The 16,328-nt window shown below is 39.6% G+C and overlaps 1 protein-coding gene across 2 annotated transcripts in view; it reads left to right on the top strand.

Annotated features, from left to right (window-relative positions):
* rasgrf2a (Ras protein-specific guanine nucleotide-releasing factor 2a) overlaps nucleotides 1–16,328 on the top strand; it is a 30,427-nt gene that overhangs the window by 3,993 nt on the left and 10,106 nt on the right. For both annotated transcript variants that reach the window (XM_076108639.1, XM_076108690.1), the window contains exons 2-13: nucleotides 7,616–7,722; nucleotides 10,034–10,181; nucleotides 10,456–10,799; nucleotides 10,877–10,956; nucleotides 11,249–11,442; nucleotides 11,820–11,929; nucleotides 12,007–12,125; nucleotides 13,537–13,700; nucleotides 13,829–13,895; nucleotides 14,211–14,347; nucleotides 14,433–14,515; nucleotides 15,445–15,693. In XM_076108639.1, coding sequence (XP_075964754.1) covers nucleotides 7,616–7,722; nucleotides 10,034–10,181; nucleotides 10,456–10,799; nucleotides 10,877–10,956; nucleotides 11,249–11,442; nucleotides 11,820–11,929; nucleotides 12,007–12,125; nucleotides 13,537–13,700; nucleotides 13,829–13,895; nucleotides 14,211–14,347; nucleotides 14,433–14,515; nucleotides 15,445–15,693 — 1,802 coding nt within the window. The remainder of the gene's footprint in view (nucleotides 1–7,615; nucleotides 7,723–10,033; nucleotides 10,182–10,455; nucleotides 10,800–10,876; nucleotides 10,957–11,248; nucleotides 11,443–11,819; nucleotides 11,930–12,006; nucleotides 12,126–13,536; nucleotides 13,701–13,828; nucleotides 13,896–14,210; nucleotides 14,348–14,432; nucleotides 14,516–15,444; nucleotides 15,694–16,328) is intronic.

The raw sequence follows: 16,328 nt of genomic DNA, 5'->3' as shown, positions 1-16,328 counted from the left end.
AAAATAAATAATTAAATAAGTAAATGAATAAATAAATCATGATAATAATAATGTTAAGTAAGTTAAATGACAACATAAATAATTATGATAATATTAAAGTAAAACATAATAAAAAAGAATTAATTAATAGTTGATTCCGAGCACATTTTAAATTGGTGACATTGTAACATGTTGGGAAACATGGAGACTAAAGTAACAACTGAGGACGCGAGCCGACCTTTGATCTCCTGAAGAACCTAAAGCAGCTTTCTGTCGGAGCAACAACACATCAGAGCACTCCGCTACAATTGATGACTCGGCTCATTTGATGTCCACTCTCTTCACAGATGCATCATTAATTATTCAATCGTATCTGCTGCTTGTAATACTGTTGTTCATTCACATGACTTTGATCTGCACATTGATCTCAATGTAATAAAAACGCTTCTGTTGTTGTGAAGTCAAGATCTCATCCTCTCAAAGTTACTTCTACCGTTTTATTTGCACCTAAACTTTAACTACTTTATTCTTTAAGAGCGAGTTAGAGGAACTGTTGGTTATCGAAGCAAACAAAAGTTTAATACGTAAAAAGAAACGAACCCCAAACTGTGAAGTTTAACAACTACTTAATAATTGATGGTCAAACACTGAAATATTTTGTGTTTATCTATTTTTACTTATTTCGTTCCAATTCCACTTTGCAATATAAAAAAAAAAACGTTTTTCAGAGTTTAAGAATTTAGATTAAAGTATAAAATGTTAAAATAAACAATATTTAAGTTGCTCAAATAAAACTACAAAACATGGAGTTGCTCCTTTGAATTGGTTTCGTAAGGATCGGTCGGTATTCACAGTTATGTATTCTAATGCTATAGATTCAGTACACAGTAGAGGAAGAAGTACTTCAATGTTTATTTACTGGAGTAAAAGTAACAATACACTTTAAAAGTCCTACATTTGAAATTCTAGTGGAGTAAAAGTACACAAAGTGTTTCCAGCACAATGCACCTAAAGTATCAAAGTAAAATAATTGTCTCGCACTGTTAGAGATAATAATTATACATTATAGTGTGCAACAAGATATTAAGATATTTGTTGGGGGGTGAAGTACAACATTTCCTTCTAAAATGTAGTAGAATAGAAGTTTAAAGTAGTAAAAATGGATGTACACGTACCTCCAAATTGTACTTGAGAAAATGTACTTAAGACGTACGTTCTATATTTCTCTGGCTGTTTTGTTTGTTTACGTCCATATTGTTGTTGTTTTGCTCGGCTGAATGTACGTTTCCTGAAGGCTGTATGTTGAGAAGAACACACCACTGGTTTTATCATTATATGATCATTTAGAGTAATTCTTCTCTCCTCATGAGTTCTTGTGCTTCATTGAAAAATACTTGTTGTGTTTTACAACAGGAACCTTTTTTGTGCCAGTTTTTATTAGTTTGCTCGAGAGAGAGAGAGAAGACGGCTTTGTTTGAAATATGATGTGATGTGATGTGATGTGATGTGATGTGATCCTGTATATCAGTATATTGTTCTAGTCAGACGATTGTTTCACCTCTGCAGATATATAGTTTTGGTGTATTTTAACTATTAGTCCATGTGGACTGTGCACTTGTGGGTGCAAGACTCAATGAATAACTTTAATACACAGAAATACCAATAAAGTATTTGCGTATGTTATCACTTAGTTTCTATGTCGTTCCTCACAGCCGCTGTTTACCCACTGAACACCATGTTTGTAACATCCATCTTAATGGGATTAGTCTCAGATGAGTTAAATAGGAACAACAGTGAGTGAGGATCTGATTTACTGGAAACATTAGAAGCCGAGCTGAAGGCTCACTAACTCATGGAATGACTGATTGTTTTTGTGCATTAACGTTCATCGTGCTGAGTTAGTTGCTTTCAGGGAGCGACAACTTCCTAAATTTGTACTTCATAAGGGAGAGGAATTGTGTACCACTTGTTTCATCTCGTCATCCTCAGACATGACCGGTCTGATGATGTGGCAGCGATGGCGTCGGTGAGGCTGAACTCATAACGTTTGTTAAAATCTGCTCCGTCCACATGTGATTTATGATATTCAAGGACTGACAACCCTGTAAAACTAACAAAACAAAAACACAACACAACTACTTGGTTAGATTTAGTGAAACATCATGGTGGTTTGGCTTGAAATAAGTATGTTTGTTCCGTTATTTAAGTCAATGTCGGATTTGGTGTTCACAAACAGTCGCTCGCTATATGCAGCAGACGCTGAGCAACGTTAACAATTAACTTTCTTCTCTGGTCACCTGATGAACGAAAGTCCAGGATTCTCTCTCTGGACTTCCACCTCCTCCACCATCCGCCTCTTTAGCTGCTAAATGCTCCGATTTGTTCACCAGCTCGTCTCTAACTGAGTCGTCTGCTGTTTGCTGCTCAGCAGGACGTGTGAAGTATTTTTTAAACGGCCTTTTTTTAAGCTCAAAACAGCTGCTGCCAAAACAAAGTTACATAACATTACATTTATTTAGTCGACACTTTAATCCAAAAGTGACTTACAATAAGAGCATTCAACCATACAACCCACATTTAAATACAAGAATAATGTACATCAACTTCATATGATGAGAGAGGTTAGACCAAAACAATGAGCTGAAAGACAATAAACGGTTTCACAGAGCTCAGGGGAGCTAATGCTAATGTAAAAATATTGATTAGACCAACTTTAATTTAAAATATTATCCAAATATTCAGAATTTTAGTCTGACTGGAGTTTAGAAGTCTGTTAATTTAAAACTAAAGTTAACTGAATTGGTGCTTTTATTTTGAAGGGTCGGGCCGCATGTGTAATCTGTATTTATTTTAGCTTTATGCTAATGCTGCTGCCCACTGTAGACAAACAGTAGACAACCGGACAAAGACTGTGATGATGTTTAAGAAAGGGAATTAGATTTTAAGAAGGATAAGAAATAAGTATTTTCTGATTATTTGTACATGTTTTGTCAGCTTTGCTCTGGCAGTTGTAGAAATAAAAACCAAAGATTGAACGTGTTGAATCACGTTAGATTGAATGTTAACGCAGGACTCTGCTGTCTGTGTTGGTAGCTAACATGTGGCGGTGCTCAAACTAAGAATAGCATCCTTGTCGGTCCTTCAGCCTGCAGTCACTGTCTGAATACCAAGTCAACACAACCGCACACAGACTCCATTACACACCGCTGGTACCCGAGCTATTTGCAGCCCACCTCTTAACCGCAGAGTGGATCTCTGGGTGTACTACGACATGTAAAACCTTCCAAACAACAAGCCACTTTGACTCCTGGGAGAGAAGGTCCAGGTGTGGGAATGTCCCGAAGCCTGGAGGACGTTTAAAATCCTGTGTTTGTTTATGCATCAGTGACTTTGTTAAGATTGTCTTAAGAATAGCCCCGTTCCTTTCTGAATGATCTGAACCTCAATGGAAACATAGATGGTTTCCTCATGTACAGTACAGGAGAAGATCGTAAACTAGACATTGACAGAAGGAAGGAAAAGTCCTAAACCAACGATGTGTCCGTCTGCCTCCTCAGCACCAAGTCTACTGGTTTCTACTGATGACGTAAAACTCTAAAAACTGGTCACAATTTAATAATTTATTTTATAATACACAATTCAAAACAGCTGTTCACTGTAGCTTATATCAAACACATTTTTTCACACATTTTTGTGAGATTTTTGAAACCTTTTTCCTGCATTTTAGGCACATTTTTTCAATTTTTTCCCCAAACATTTTTCACGCAGTTTTGGGAGATTTTCAATGAAATTTTCGAACTTTTCTCAAATATTTTTTGCAAATTTTACACATTTTTCAGAAATTTTGCACGTATTTGTTGGACATAATTCTTGCAGTTTTTGTACATTGGAGGACCATATCACATGTGATGGAGCTCTACGACACAGAGGAAGAAGAGGTATCAGGCTTCGATACACACGACACAATACTTCAGTGCTACATCAGTGCGAGTGATTCAAACAGAACCTGCAGGTCTCGTCGTGTTGTGAGTGATGCTGAGTCTGAGACACTGAGAGCTGAGACGTCTGTGTCTGTGCACGGCAGACAGATGAGCTGATGATGTTTGTGACTGGACGGAGTGATGCTGAGTGCAGGGCTTAAAGCTCCCTCTGTCTGTCTGTCTCTCTGTCTGTCTCTCTCATTGTTATCCTGCAGCTTAAAGCAGGCTTGTGGCCGTGGAAGCTGCATTAGCAATGCGAGGAGCAGAACGAGCCCTGATGGTTATGTAAACCCCCCCCCCCCCCCCCCCCACACACACACACACACACACACACACACACACAAACAAGCCCTTAAGCCTCTTTCTGGTCCGGCACACGCTAGCAAGTGTCTCTCAGCGCTTATCGTTGCGTCATTACTATACAGGCCTACTTTCTGCCTCAGAGTCTAATATACGGTCAGATGTTATAATGGAGTGTAAGAGATGCAGCTGCCTTGTTTCAATAAACACAAACACAGAAAAAAGCTCTTTATCAGCAGAAAAGGAAAATGTTTGAAGATTTGTTTTGCTAACTTTATATCAACATTTAAAATGAAGTGTATTTATACTCCATATATCCTCCATTTAACTTAAAGAAACCTCATATATGCCGTCAATTTTGGACCAAATCTTTTAAAGACTTTCATTCTTTTCATGCTCATAAATCTGCGGTTTATCAGGAATAAATATGATATAATATGTTTGTGGTGCAGTTTACTTTCTCTTTAGATTGTGATGATAAGATAATTATATTATGAAGTCTGTGCTTATTTTATTTAGTATCAGATGTGTTCAAACATGGTGTGAGATGCAGCAGAGAAGAAAACGTGAGACCGGACGGATTCTGGTGAATTAAAGTTGTTGCTGCTAAATTAATAACCGTTATTACAAAGTGTTACCTTCATTTCTAATCAAAGGAAAAACACAACCTCAGCTAACTCAGCTTCCTTCTTATGTTACTCGTATGAAGCAGCTCCTGCTCCTAATGACTCTGTACAGTGTGAGTCAGTGTGCATGAACTGAACCCGGATCAGTGACCAGTTTGTTAAAGTCGGTTGAAAACATCGGTTTGCATCAGAGAAATGTGTCGTCGTGTTTCCTCTGCAGAGTTCCGGCCTGAGGAACGGACTCGTGCATGAACACGTTCACACACATGTAGATTCTGAATAATGTATAACCTGATTAAAAAACGCTGGAGTATCGTTGGGTAAGCAGGGTGACAACAAACTGGAAGGATGGTTTTAAAATGACTGAATGAGCCGAAATATCGTCACAGCTGACAAATGTATGAACACATGATCGTAGTTCTGCATCATATACAAACTTTAAGACTGTTTCATTGAACACTGTGTGAGGTTTGTGATGCAGATATCCTCATCAGTGCTTATGTCAAATATAAAACACGTGTCTTCTGTCTCGCAGACATTTAGAAATCTTACTTCTACTTTTAGTTTTCTTTACGATTCCACCAGACAAGAAGACTTTTGTCATTTCTGACCCTAAACTGATTTTTTGTGCCTTTTAAAATTGACAAAATGTTGATATATTTGTGTGAGCTTGTGTTCCTGTGATTACTTCACATTGTTAGGAAGTTTGTAGCGTTTCTCAACGTTCTCTTTATCTGTTTTACTGAGCAGAGACTCGTCACTGTAAGTCACTTAATGAGATCGTTGATCGGCTGGAGGAGATCTAACGTTGATGTGTAGACGGAGCGTCTGGACGCAGGGAGATCTGTGGTTATCCTCTTGGTCATAACTCATCATCATCATTTCATAGAGCTGCAGCACCTCCTGATCAGTTGGAGTTTTCCTGAATCAAATCTCATATTTGTTATAATTCCAGCCAAAGCTTTGATTTTCAGTTCCGTATAAAAACCTTTCTGGTTGGCCTCTAAGTCTCCTGAGCAGCATAATCCTCTGCAGTTAATAATAAAGTAGCCTGATAATCAGACTAAAGCTCCATTCAGTCCGGATTAACATCACAAGGGGGAGGTGAGGAATGAGTAATTCACTGTGCTCGGCGGTAATTTAACAGACCAAGCGGATGATGGAGAGTTGAACGGGACGCAAAGACGTGAAGTGAGTTTGAGTTTAACATCACACTCCCTCTAGAGTCATAACCCCGTCACACTGTTAACATTCATACATCAGACATTCTGACATAGTTCAGTGTGACAAACACTTCCCCAGGATGTCTTTATAAACATAAATCTGCTTATAGATCATAGAAACAGAGACGCTACAGAACTTGGTGACAAAATGTAAACAAATATAAAGTAAAAATATGTTGACATGAACCATGTCAAATTCTGAATATTGTCATGTATAATACGAGTGTGCATGCATACGTAGGTCTGGAAACGTCTTCTTTAACGTTTGGACTTCAGCCATCTTAACTTGAAACGACAGCTGACGGGAACATTGCATCTGTGTTGCTTGTTGTCACTGAGCAACTTCAATAACAATAGTTATGCGTGTCTTCATCTGTGCACGGGCAAAACCTGCAAGGATCGAGTTACTGCAACGTTTTAATGCATTGCTGTTGAAACAGGAAGCTTCGATCCTCACAGTCCTCATAAGAACGCCTGATTGAAATGTTTAAATTGCACTTAGCGTTGGAATAGGTATCAGTTCTGACTACTAGAGTGCTGCGGCTCCTCACTTTGTATTATGAGCACTATTTAAGTTAATATTCATGTGTACTGATGAACCTGTGAGTCACTGCTTGTGGTTTTGTTGAATGACTTCTGAATACTGGAAGTGTCATTACTCATTACTGGAAGCTAAAGAGATGATGGATAAAAGTCCAATAACTCTAAAACTCTGCTGCTAAGTTTGTCCTCGTCTCTTTATTTACATCAGATGTGATGGTGTTTATTATGAAATGTACGACTATTAAATAAAACATTGTGTGTAAAGAGGTGAAATCCCACTGATTTATGGTTTTATTAATACTGGAATAGTCGGTCACAATTACTTCCCTGGTTTCCAAAAATAGTCCTTTAAGTTTGACTTGATGATCAAAATATCACAAATATAGAGAAATTAAAAACCTACAGTATATTGTAGTCAGGAGACAACCTCCGGTTCTGACGAGTGAAGTCAAAGCTTCACGTGTTAAAGCTGCATTCTCTCTAGTGTCCACCAGGGGGCAACAACTCCTCTGGTTGTATAGAAGTCTATGAGAAAATGACTCTACTTCTCTCTTGATTTATTACCTCAGTAAACATTGTAAACATGAGTTTATGGTCTCAATCTCTAGTTTCAAGTCTTCTTCAATACAGCATGATGTTCATCTAGTACATTATGGTCCATTTAGAGTCAAACAGACCATAAAGCAGGGGATGCTTTAGGGCGGGGCTACATGGTGATTGACAGGTCTCTACCAGAGACATATACGGCGTCTCTACGTCACTCCTCCTCAGTCCTGATATGGTCACTTCCTGATCACTGGTTGCAAAAACCAACATGGCGATGGCGAAATCGCCGGAGGCTTCTTGTATACTGTACAGTCTGTGGTTCTGACCTCATGTCAAGACGTATTGTACAGGGAGCACCAGAGGACCAGTGGTACAGGTTTCCTGTGAATTAATGTTCCGTCTGTTTTCTCCACCACAGCACTACTTCCTGGTGATTTTTGGCCACGATGGACAGAAACCGTTGGAGCTGCGGACGGAGGAAGAGTCGGACTGCAACGAGTGGGTGGATTGCATCCAGCAGGCCAGGTACGGAGTCCTTTTACTAAAGTACTGTACTTAAGTACAAGTCTGAGGTACTTGTACTTTGCTTGATTATTATGCTACTTTATACTTCTACTGCGCTTCATTTCAGAGGGAAATGTACTTTTAACTCCTCTGCGACAGGGACAGGTGTGGATGGAGGCGTTATGTTTTTTAGTTGTCCGTCTGTCCGTCTCTTTCTCGTGAACGAGATATCTCCGGAACACCTGAAGGGAATTTATTCAAATCTGGCACAAACGTCCACGTGGACTTCAACATTAACTGATTTATAATTTAGTGTTTAAAGGCCACTTTGACCTCACAAAAAACATGTTTTTGGCCATAACTTGAAATGTGCACTCGGTAGATTAGAGATATTAGCCGTGGACAGACACAGAGATGCACAAACACACACCAACGACCGATTGCATAACAATGGCAATTTTACACAAATGATGAAGTGATGACATCTTGGACAGAGATGGATGTAGTTGTAGTTACTTCACTATATTCCAAAGACATCTTTAGTTACTTGTTACTTCTCAGATTAAGATTTTGGATTAAAAACATGAAGACATTGTAAAAGACAATTCATTGTTAAAGATTAAATGAATGGTTCCTGTTTGGTTCTGTATCAGAACTTAGTTTCTTCTTCTCCTCTTCCATTAATCGTCTCCCGACCCCTCCGATTTATCTGGCGACCCTTTGGAGGGGCCCGACCCCTATGTTTGGAACCACTGGACTAAACCAGCTGATTGTATATAATTTTAAAGTATATCCAGCTGGAGCAGCTACAACAGCAACATGCTGCTCTCACATCGATGCTTCAGTATTAGCTATCTAATAATGTCACAGGAGACATTGTAGTCGAGTACTTCTTTACTTTAATATTTTTACTTTGAATGCAACACTTTAACTTGTAATGGAGTATTTTTAATGTAGTAGTATTGATAGTAAAGGATCTGAATACTTCCTCCACTGTAACATTTAATTAATTACATATTCAACACAAAGAATTTATGACTTTTCATGATTTAAGGTGTTAAATAACTGCTTTTTCTACTTTCTGCTGCTTATTGTGCTGCTGATGCACATTTGGCATAAAGTGTGTGTGTGTGTGTGTGTGTGTGTGTGTGTGAACATGGACGTGTTCCGCTCGCAGCGGTTCACATCTAGGTCACACTGGTGCTGTGTTGCTCCTCTGGTTGCGTCACAGACTTGATCTCGCCGCTCGACCTCTATTCCTCTCTGTTCGTTATCTGAACATTCGCCGGGAAACGTGATGCTTTTGTTTATTCGTGTTACTTTATAAACGCATATTGTCTGATAATTATTCAAGTAAACGTAGAAAATACCATGGTCTAAAAATACTCCATTACAAGTGAAAGTCCTGAATCTTAAAGCAAAATTAAAGTATCAAACGTGAAAGTACTCATTATGCAGAACAGCTCCTTTCATATTTGTATTAATATAGAATAATCTGTTTTTATCACCAACAAATACAAAGTATTTTCATGTTGTAGTTTGTCAATGTGTAACCAATTTTAGAATTTGTGTACTACTGGGTAGATTAGTAGTAGTACTGCAACATATCATATGCTGTTTATAACAGTAACTAATAACTACAAGTATTTAAGAATTGTAGTGCAGTAAAAAAGGCTTTACTTCCCTCTGAAATGTAGTGAAGTAGAAGTATAAAGTAGCAGAAAATAGAAATATTTAAGTACTTAAGTACAATTTTGACATAATACTCTTAGTACTTCACTTGAGTAAATGTGTTTTGTAACATTCGCCCACTGAAAAATACACAAAACAAGTGAAAGTACTAGACTAAGTACTAGTACCAGTTTTAGATACTTTGTATTCTACTACGTAGATTAGTAGAATATACGATAACATAGAAGGATATCTAGCTAGCATAACGTTAGCTTCATGCTAGCGTTATGCTAATCAAGATTTATGAAAATATAGATATTGATTTAGGGACAATGCTGTGGCTGGATTGCTAAAAGGATCTATGAGCTGAGCAGACTAGAAATACTTCCTGTTGCCAAGTCGTATCCAAGGCCCGTCCTATTGACTGGAGCAGTGAACAGCGTTTCCGTTGCATAAGAAGCTTAGAGGATGCTAATGATTGCTCCAGGTATTAGCAAACCCTCAGCGTTACCAGGGGAAGTAAATGGCTTTTGAAAAACTTTGGATTTTTGTTGCAAAATGCATTAAAATACAAATTAATAGTCTTTTTTTTCATTGTAGCAAGTGACAATGGTATAAGCGAAATGGTGAGGTAGAAAGTACAATATTTGCTCCCTTTTAGTTACTCCGACATCATCATCGAGCGTGAGATCCTGATGCAGAAGTACATCCACCTGGTCCAGATCATGGAGACGGAGAAGATCGCAGCCAATCAGCTCCGCACTCAGCTGGAGGACCAGGACACCGAGATCGAGAGGCTCAAAGCCGAGGTATGCATGAGCGCGTTGCACATCCGCGTGCGCATGCACACGTAAAGACGCATGCATGCACTCAGAGATGCAGATCAAAGCATGCAAAGGCCTCTGGCATGATGGGAAAACACTTGAGTTTGGAGAGTTTGTGTGTGTTAAATGAAAGCACAGCAGGGCTCCAGCGATTCCAAGACCGTTACTTCCTCATCACGCAACGAGATATTTGTTGTTTTCAAACCTCTGAGGTGGTTTCATTAATATTTGAACCTCTGTGTCGGTATGGTGTTGGCAGATCGTCATGGTGAACAAAACCAAGGAGAGGATGCTGCCTTACCAGAACAACCAAGAGGAGGAAGACCCCGACATCAAGAAGATCAAAAAGGTGCAAAGCTTCATGCGCGGCTGGCTGTGCCGGAGGAAGTGGAAGATCATCGTCCAGGACTACATCAGCTCGCCGCACGCTGAGAGCATGAGGAAGAGGAACCAGATCGTCTTCAACATGGTGGAGGCGGAGACAGACTACGTCCACCAGCTCTCCATCCTGGTCAACTGCTTCCTGCGGCCGCTCCGCATGGCGGCCAGCTCCAAGAAGCCTCCCATCAGCCACGATGACGTCAGCACCGTGTTCCTCAACAGGTATCTCCTTTCTTATTAACGATTTTTTTTTATCTTCTAGTTTATAGTTAACAGTAAGAATGTCTCTCCCTCTCCAGCGAGACCATCATGTTCCTGCACGAGATCTTCCATCAGGGTCTCCAAGCTCGGATCGCCAACTGGCCCACGCTAGTCCTGGGTGAGTCCTGCTTCAAGTGTTAAAGCTGCATTCTCTCTAATGTCCACCAGGGGGCGACTCCTCTGGTTGTATAGAAGTCTATGAGAAAATGACTCTACTTCTCTCTTGATTTATTACCTCAGTAAACATTGTAAACATGAGTTTATGGTCTCAGTCTCTAGTTTCAAGTCTTCTTCAACACTATGCAATAAATGCTTATGATTTATAGCAAAACAAACTTGTGAACTGTTACTACGTGACCTTTTATCTCACGTTCAGCGTGCTTGTTGTGTTCTCTTTGCTCACTCACCAGCCGACCTGTTCGACATCCTGCTGCCGATGCTGAACATCTACCAGGAGTTTGTCCGTAACCACCAGTACAGTCTGCAGGTTCTGGCCAACTGTAAGCAGAACCGAGACTTTGACAAGCTGCTGAAACAGTACGAGTCCAACGCAGCGTGTGAGGGACGAATGCTGGAGACGTTCCTCACGTATCCCATGTTCCAGGTAGTACACCCACCCAAGTACTTAGTCTACTACATCTCAGAGGTACATATTGTACTTTGTACTCCTCTACATCAGTACTTTGACTTGTAGTATTTAAGTCAATTTTCGGAAACTTTTACGAAAGTAAAGTTTTGAATACAGAACTTTTACTTGTAGTGGAGTATTTTCACAGAGTGGTTTTAGTACTTTTACTGAAGTAAAGGATTTGAATACTTCTGTAACGTCTCACTTTTATCTGCCTGTAAATTAGCCTTCTTGCTAATAAATCTTGTATTTTATATTGAGGTTCATTAGGTTCCCTATAAAATAAATAAATTAATAAAAATAAACCGGTGTTTAAAAAAGTATTTCCAGACATGTGGCGTTGTGTATTTCAGATTCCTCGGTACATCATCACTCTTCATGAGCTGCTGGCTCACACACCTCATGAGCATGTGGAGCGTAAGAGTCTGGAGTTCGCCAAATCCAAACTGGAGGAGCTGTCGAAGTGAGTGTGTGAACATTTCTCAGACATGTGTTGTCATAGATGGCGATGATGATGATGATGATTGTTGGTGTCGTCAGGATGATGCACGATGAGGTGAGCGACACCGAGAACATCAGGAAGAATCTGGCCATAGAGAGGATGATCGTAGAGGGCTGTGACATCCTGTTGGACACCAGTCAGACCTTCGTCAGACAAGGTGAGCTTCCTCTGGAACACCTGCTGCCCAATCACATTCAGACCAACTATACTTCTATGAATGCCTGCAACTCATTTCTCTATCTAATATAGTTCATTATGTCAACGTTCACTTTTCTTGTGACTGACATTGGAAAAGACAAACAACTCTGTTCTCAAATTAAACACTTTAAGAGTTCCTTTAAATATTTTCCAGTTACGTTTCCAAATATTTATTCCTTCATAGTTGACACTTTTGTAAATCCACGTGAGCCACTCTTCACATTGGCATGAATTGCACTGGACATAATTTATTTAAAAAGAAAAGATGTCACCGTTAAAGCAGGTTGCTGACAAGCTACGGAAGATTTAACAGACTGTTTTTTTTAAATGGAGTCCGGCTCAGCGTTCACTCCACATGAAACGCACCGGGGCTACATAACATCCCGGAGAACAATGAGGGCAAAACAGCATCACCAACATAACATCACCTCCAGCAGACTTCACAGAGAACACCACTCCGTCTTTACCAAATATCCTCTGGTCAGCTAAAAATACAAATTAGCACTTAGCCATTAAATGATAAATAACAGTACAAAGTCAACAAAACAACAAACAAACAACTCAAACTTAGATTCAAATAACTAAAAAGGACAATAAGATTATATAACTAAACAATCATTGAGAGACATCTCGTATCCAGCATCAGGTATTCAATCACATCCCAATCCAAGATTAAAAAGAGACGCTATCCATTTGGTGCAATGGGAGACTTCCCATTTAATCCAAGAAGGGTTGCCACATCTTATAAAATGTTTTATTATTGTTTTATTAAGTTATGTATAAGTTATTTTCTGTAAAGGTATAAAACTATTCATTTCAGCCACATTAAGAGAGAGAGACGTCTGATTTCCATTTTAACGCAACTCATTGTTTTAGCAACGGCCAGCGAGATATCTGTGAGCTTCATCGTGTGGCTATTTAAGGTTCAATTTAGTAAAGTTAACCAATAAACGAGTCACGCCATAAATACTGGATCGGGTGTCACATGCCAAAACCTCTTTAGTTCAGGGCACTGCCAAGTGGAGTGGACAACTTTTTTTTTTTTGGCGATTGTTTAAAGAAAACGTGCTTTTCAATCCCGTCATCAGATTTTGGGGTTCAGAGGGTAAGAAGACAGAAATAAAGGGGAAACACTGGCCGTACTGGTTTCTGATGTTACTTGCAGGTGAAGGTAGGTCTGGTTTTCTCTTGTTGCCTTTAAAACAATAGCGGCGTGTACCTCGAGAGCTGCGTGGTGTCAGTCGAGTCATGTTGGGTAATGTGACACCGTCAGAGACTGGCTTTGAAAAACAGCAATTGTTTGTCAATTAACAGACATTTGGCACCGTTTTCCTCAAACCGTTCCCCCCCCCCCCCCCGACACTAAACAGGCTCCCTCATCCAGCTGCCGTCCAGCAGCGAGCGGGGGATGCTCAGCAAGGTCCGCCTGGGCTCCCTCTCCCTGAGGAAGGAAGGAGAGCGACAGTGTTTCCTGTTCACCAAGCACTTCCTCATCTGTACACGAACATCTGGAGGGAAGCTTCATCTGCTGAAGGTTCAGCTTCAACCTGTCCACAGATACATTTCATCCAAATGCATTCTAAAACGGGTGAAATGACTTCATAGCCAGGTAGCATTTAGAAACTCATCAGATGTTGTTTTCATCTCTTTCTCCTCCAACAGCAAGGAGGCACGTTGTCTCTGATAGAGTGCACTCTCATCGAAGAACTAGAAGCCAGTGATGAGGACTGTGAGTATCTTCTGAACATAGTCATTAGGGGTGTAACGGTACACAAGAGTCACGGTTCAGTTTGTATAGAAGTCTATGAGAAAATGACTCTACTTCTCTCTTGATTTATTACCTCAGTAAACATTGTAAACATGAGTTTATGGTCTCAATCTCTAGTTTCAAGTCTTCTTCAATACAGCATGATGTTCATTTAGTACATTATGGTCCATTTAGAGTTAAACACACGTATTGTTACACCCCTGGTTTTCATGTCTCTCTGCCTAACGTCAACATTTGCTGTTAACTGAGGCGTGGATCGCCTGTTCACACTCGCAGACAACGCAGCAGGTCAAGGCTTCAACCCCCTGGAGTTCAAGATCGTGGTGGAGCCTCCGGACGGTCAGTCCTTCTCTGTCGTCCTATTGGCTCCTTCTCGCCAGGAAAAGGCTGCCTGGACCAGCGACATAAGCCAGGTGGGCCTGACTGTTTCTTAAAGCTGTTAGAGATCTCTCTAAGATTAAAGAGGACTGAAAAGTGTCACCGGATCTCTCGTTTCAGTGCATTGATAATATCCGATGTAACGGCCTGATGACCAGCGTGTTTGAGGAGAACTCCAAAGTTTCTGTGCCGCACATGATCAAGTAAGAAACCAGGATATCTGATGGTCTGAGAAAGCTTCACATCGTAGCAGTGGAGATGATGTCGGTTGATCATTTTGTCTCATCGTCATATACTGTTTATAACATATACGGCAACATCGTCAGCATACGGTTACAACAAGTTAACTGGTGCAATGTGACTGAATATTGACGAAAATGTTCCTGCAAACAAACAGAAATCAGAAACTGTTTATTGATAAATATGTTTGCACGGACAAGGAATGTGACTTTGTGATTAATGTGTAACAAAAACCACAGAGCAGTAGTGCAAAGACATCATTTAAAATAAAAAATGTGAACGTTTACAATAGAATCTGAAACAAAAACAACAAATATTAGAATATGTGAATATGTTATTAAATTGTCTGTTTAATAAGTAACATAGAATGTGTTTTTATAATGTAATAATAGAAACTATATATATACTACTATGCATTATAATATAGTGCGTCATTTATCTATTAAGCATTATGACTATTTAAAGGATACCTTTGATAGATTTGGGTATGAAAAATTTCAGCCAAACTACTCACATTAATTATTATTTACTGTATTATTTCAGCTGTTCAGGAGCAGCAACTACTATTATACTTTAGGGATAATTCTGTTAGTATTCTATATGTTTCTTAGTGTCAATAAATCCTGTGTAAAGACCAAAACTAATAACGGTAAACATTTTTACTTCCAAGTATTGTGTGAGTATCACAGCGTCTCATAGAGCTCCATTAAAGAACACATCAAAGCTCACGAGAGCACCAAATGTGGATTAATCTGCCGCTGAAAATAGTACCAAACAATCGGACTATTTCCTCCTTTTTGTTTGATTTAAAAACTACAGGGAAATATTAGTATTAAGAGACAGATTAACGCATTGTTGGTTTACTTTTTTCTTTTTTTTTTGGTTCCTTGAGATCTGACGCCCGACTGCATAAAGACGACGTCGACATTTGCTTCAGCAAGACGCTCAACTCCTGCAAGGTCCCTCAGATCCGGTACGCCAGCGTGGAGCGCCTCCTGGAGCGGCTGACGGACCTGCGCTTCCTCTCCATCGACTTCCTCAACACCTTCCTGCACACGTACAGGATCTTCACCACAGCGGCCGTGGTCATCGACAAGCTGGCCGACATCTACAAGAAGCCGTTTACCTCCATACCTGTCAGGTACGAGTCGAGAAGTTCTGACAGTGCTAGAATGTAACTGAGTACAAGTACACAAGTACTGTACTTGAGTACACATTTCAATGCTTGTAATTTACTTTAGTTTAGACACTTTATACTTCAATTCTACCAAATCTGACAGCTTTAGTTTACAAATTAAGATTTTTACACACAATGTATTAATAATAATGTTAATGTATAAGTAATAATGTTAATAATGTTATTATTACGTTACGTTGTTATAATGTTATCTCCTTCAAACAACTGGATTTATTCAAGTTTATCACCAAAACTACATTTCACAGATGACATGTGAACACATCATGATAATGTTATAATGTACCTTCAGCCAGTACTCGTGTTCACTGAGCAGAGCCTGAAGGCATCATCATGTAACTGAAGTGAACCTCTGTTGGTTAGCCGTTAGCGGTGCTGCTAACGTTTCTAGCTCTCCTCTGATTGGTTGTTTACAATGAAACATGATCAGAGATCAGAGACTAGAAACACATGTTCTACTGAGTCAGTCCAACTTTATTTACACTCTGATGGTTAACGGTAAACTGTGATTAATCCACGTTTCACATGCGTGCTGAACCTCGAGGGGGGGTCTGCACGGACCACAACGGTCCACATACACC

This window comes from Anarhichas minor, unplaced genomic scaffold, assembly GCF_050575085.1.
Source record: "Anarhichas minor isolate MPS153535 unplaced genomic scaffold, ASM5057508v1 ptg000002l, whole genome shotgun sequence".
Taxonomy (NCBI): domain Eukaryota; kingdom Metazoa; phylum Chordata; class Actinopteri; order Perciformes; family Anarhichadidae; genus Anarhichas; species Anarhichas minor.
The sequence above is the reverse complement of the archived record's forward strand: the minus strand, read 5'-3'. Positions and strand labels throughout refer to the sequence as shown.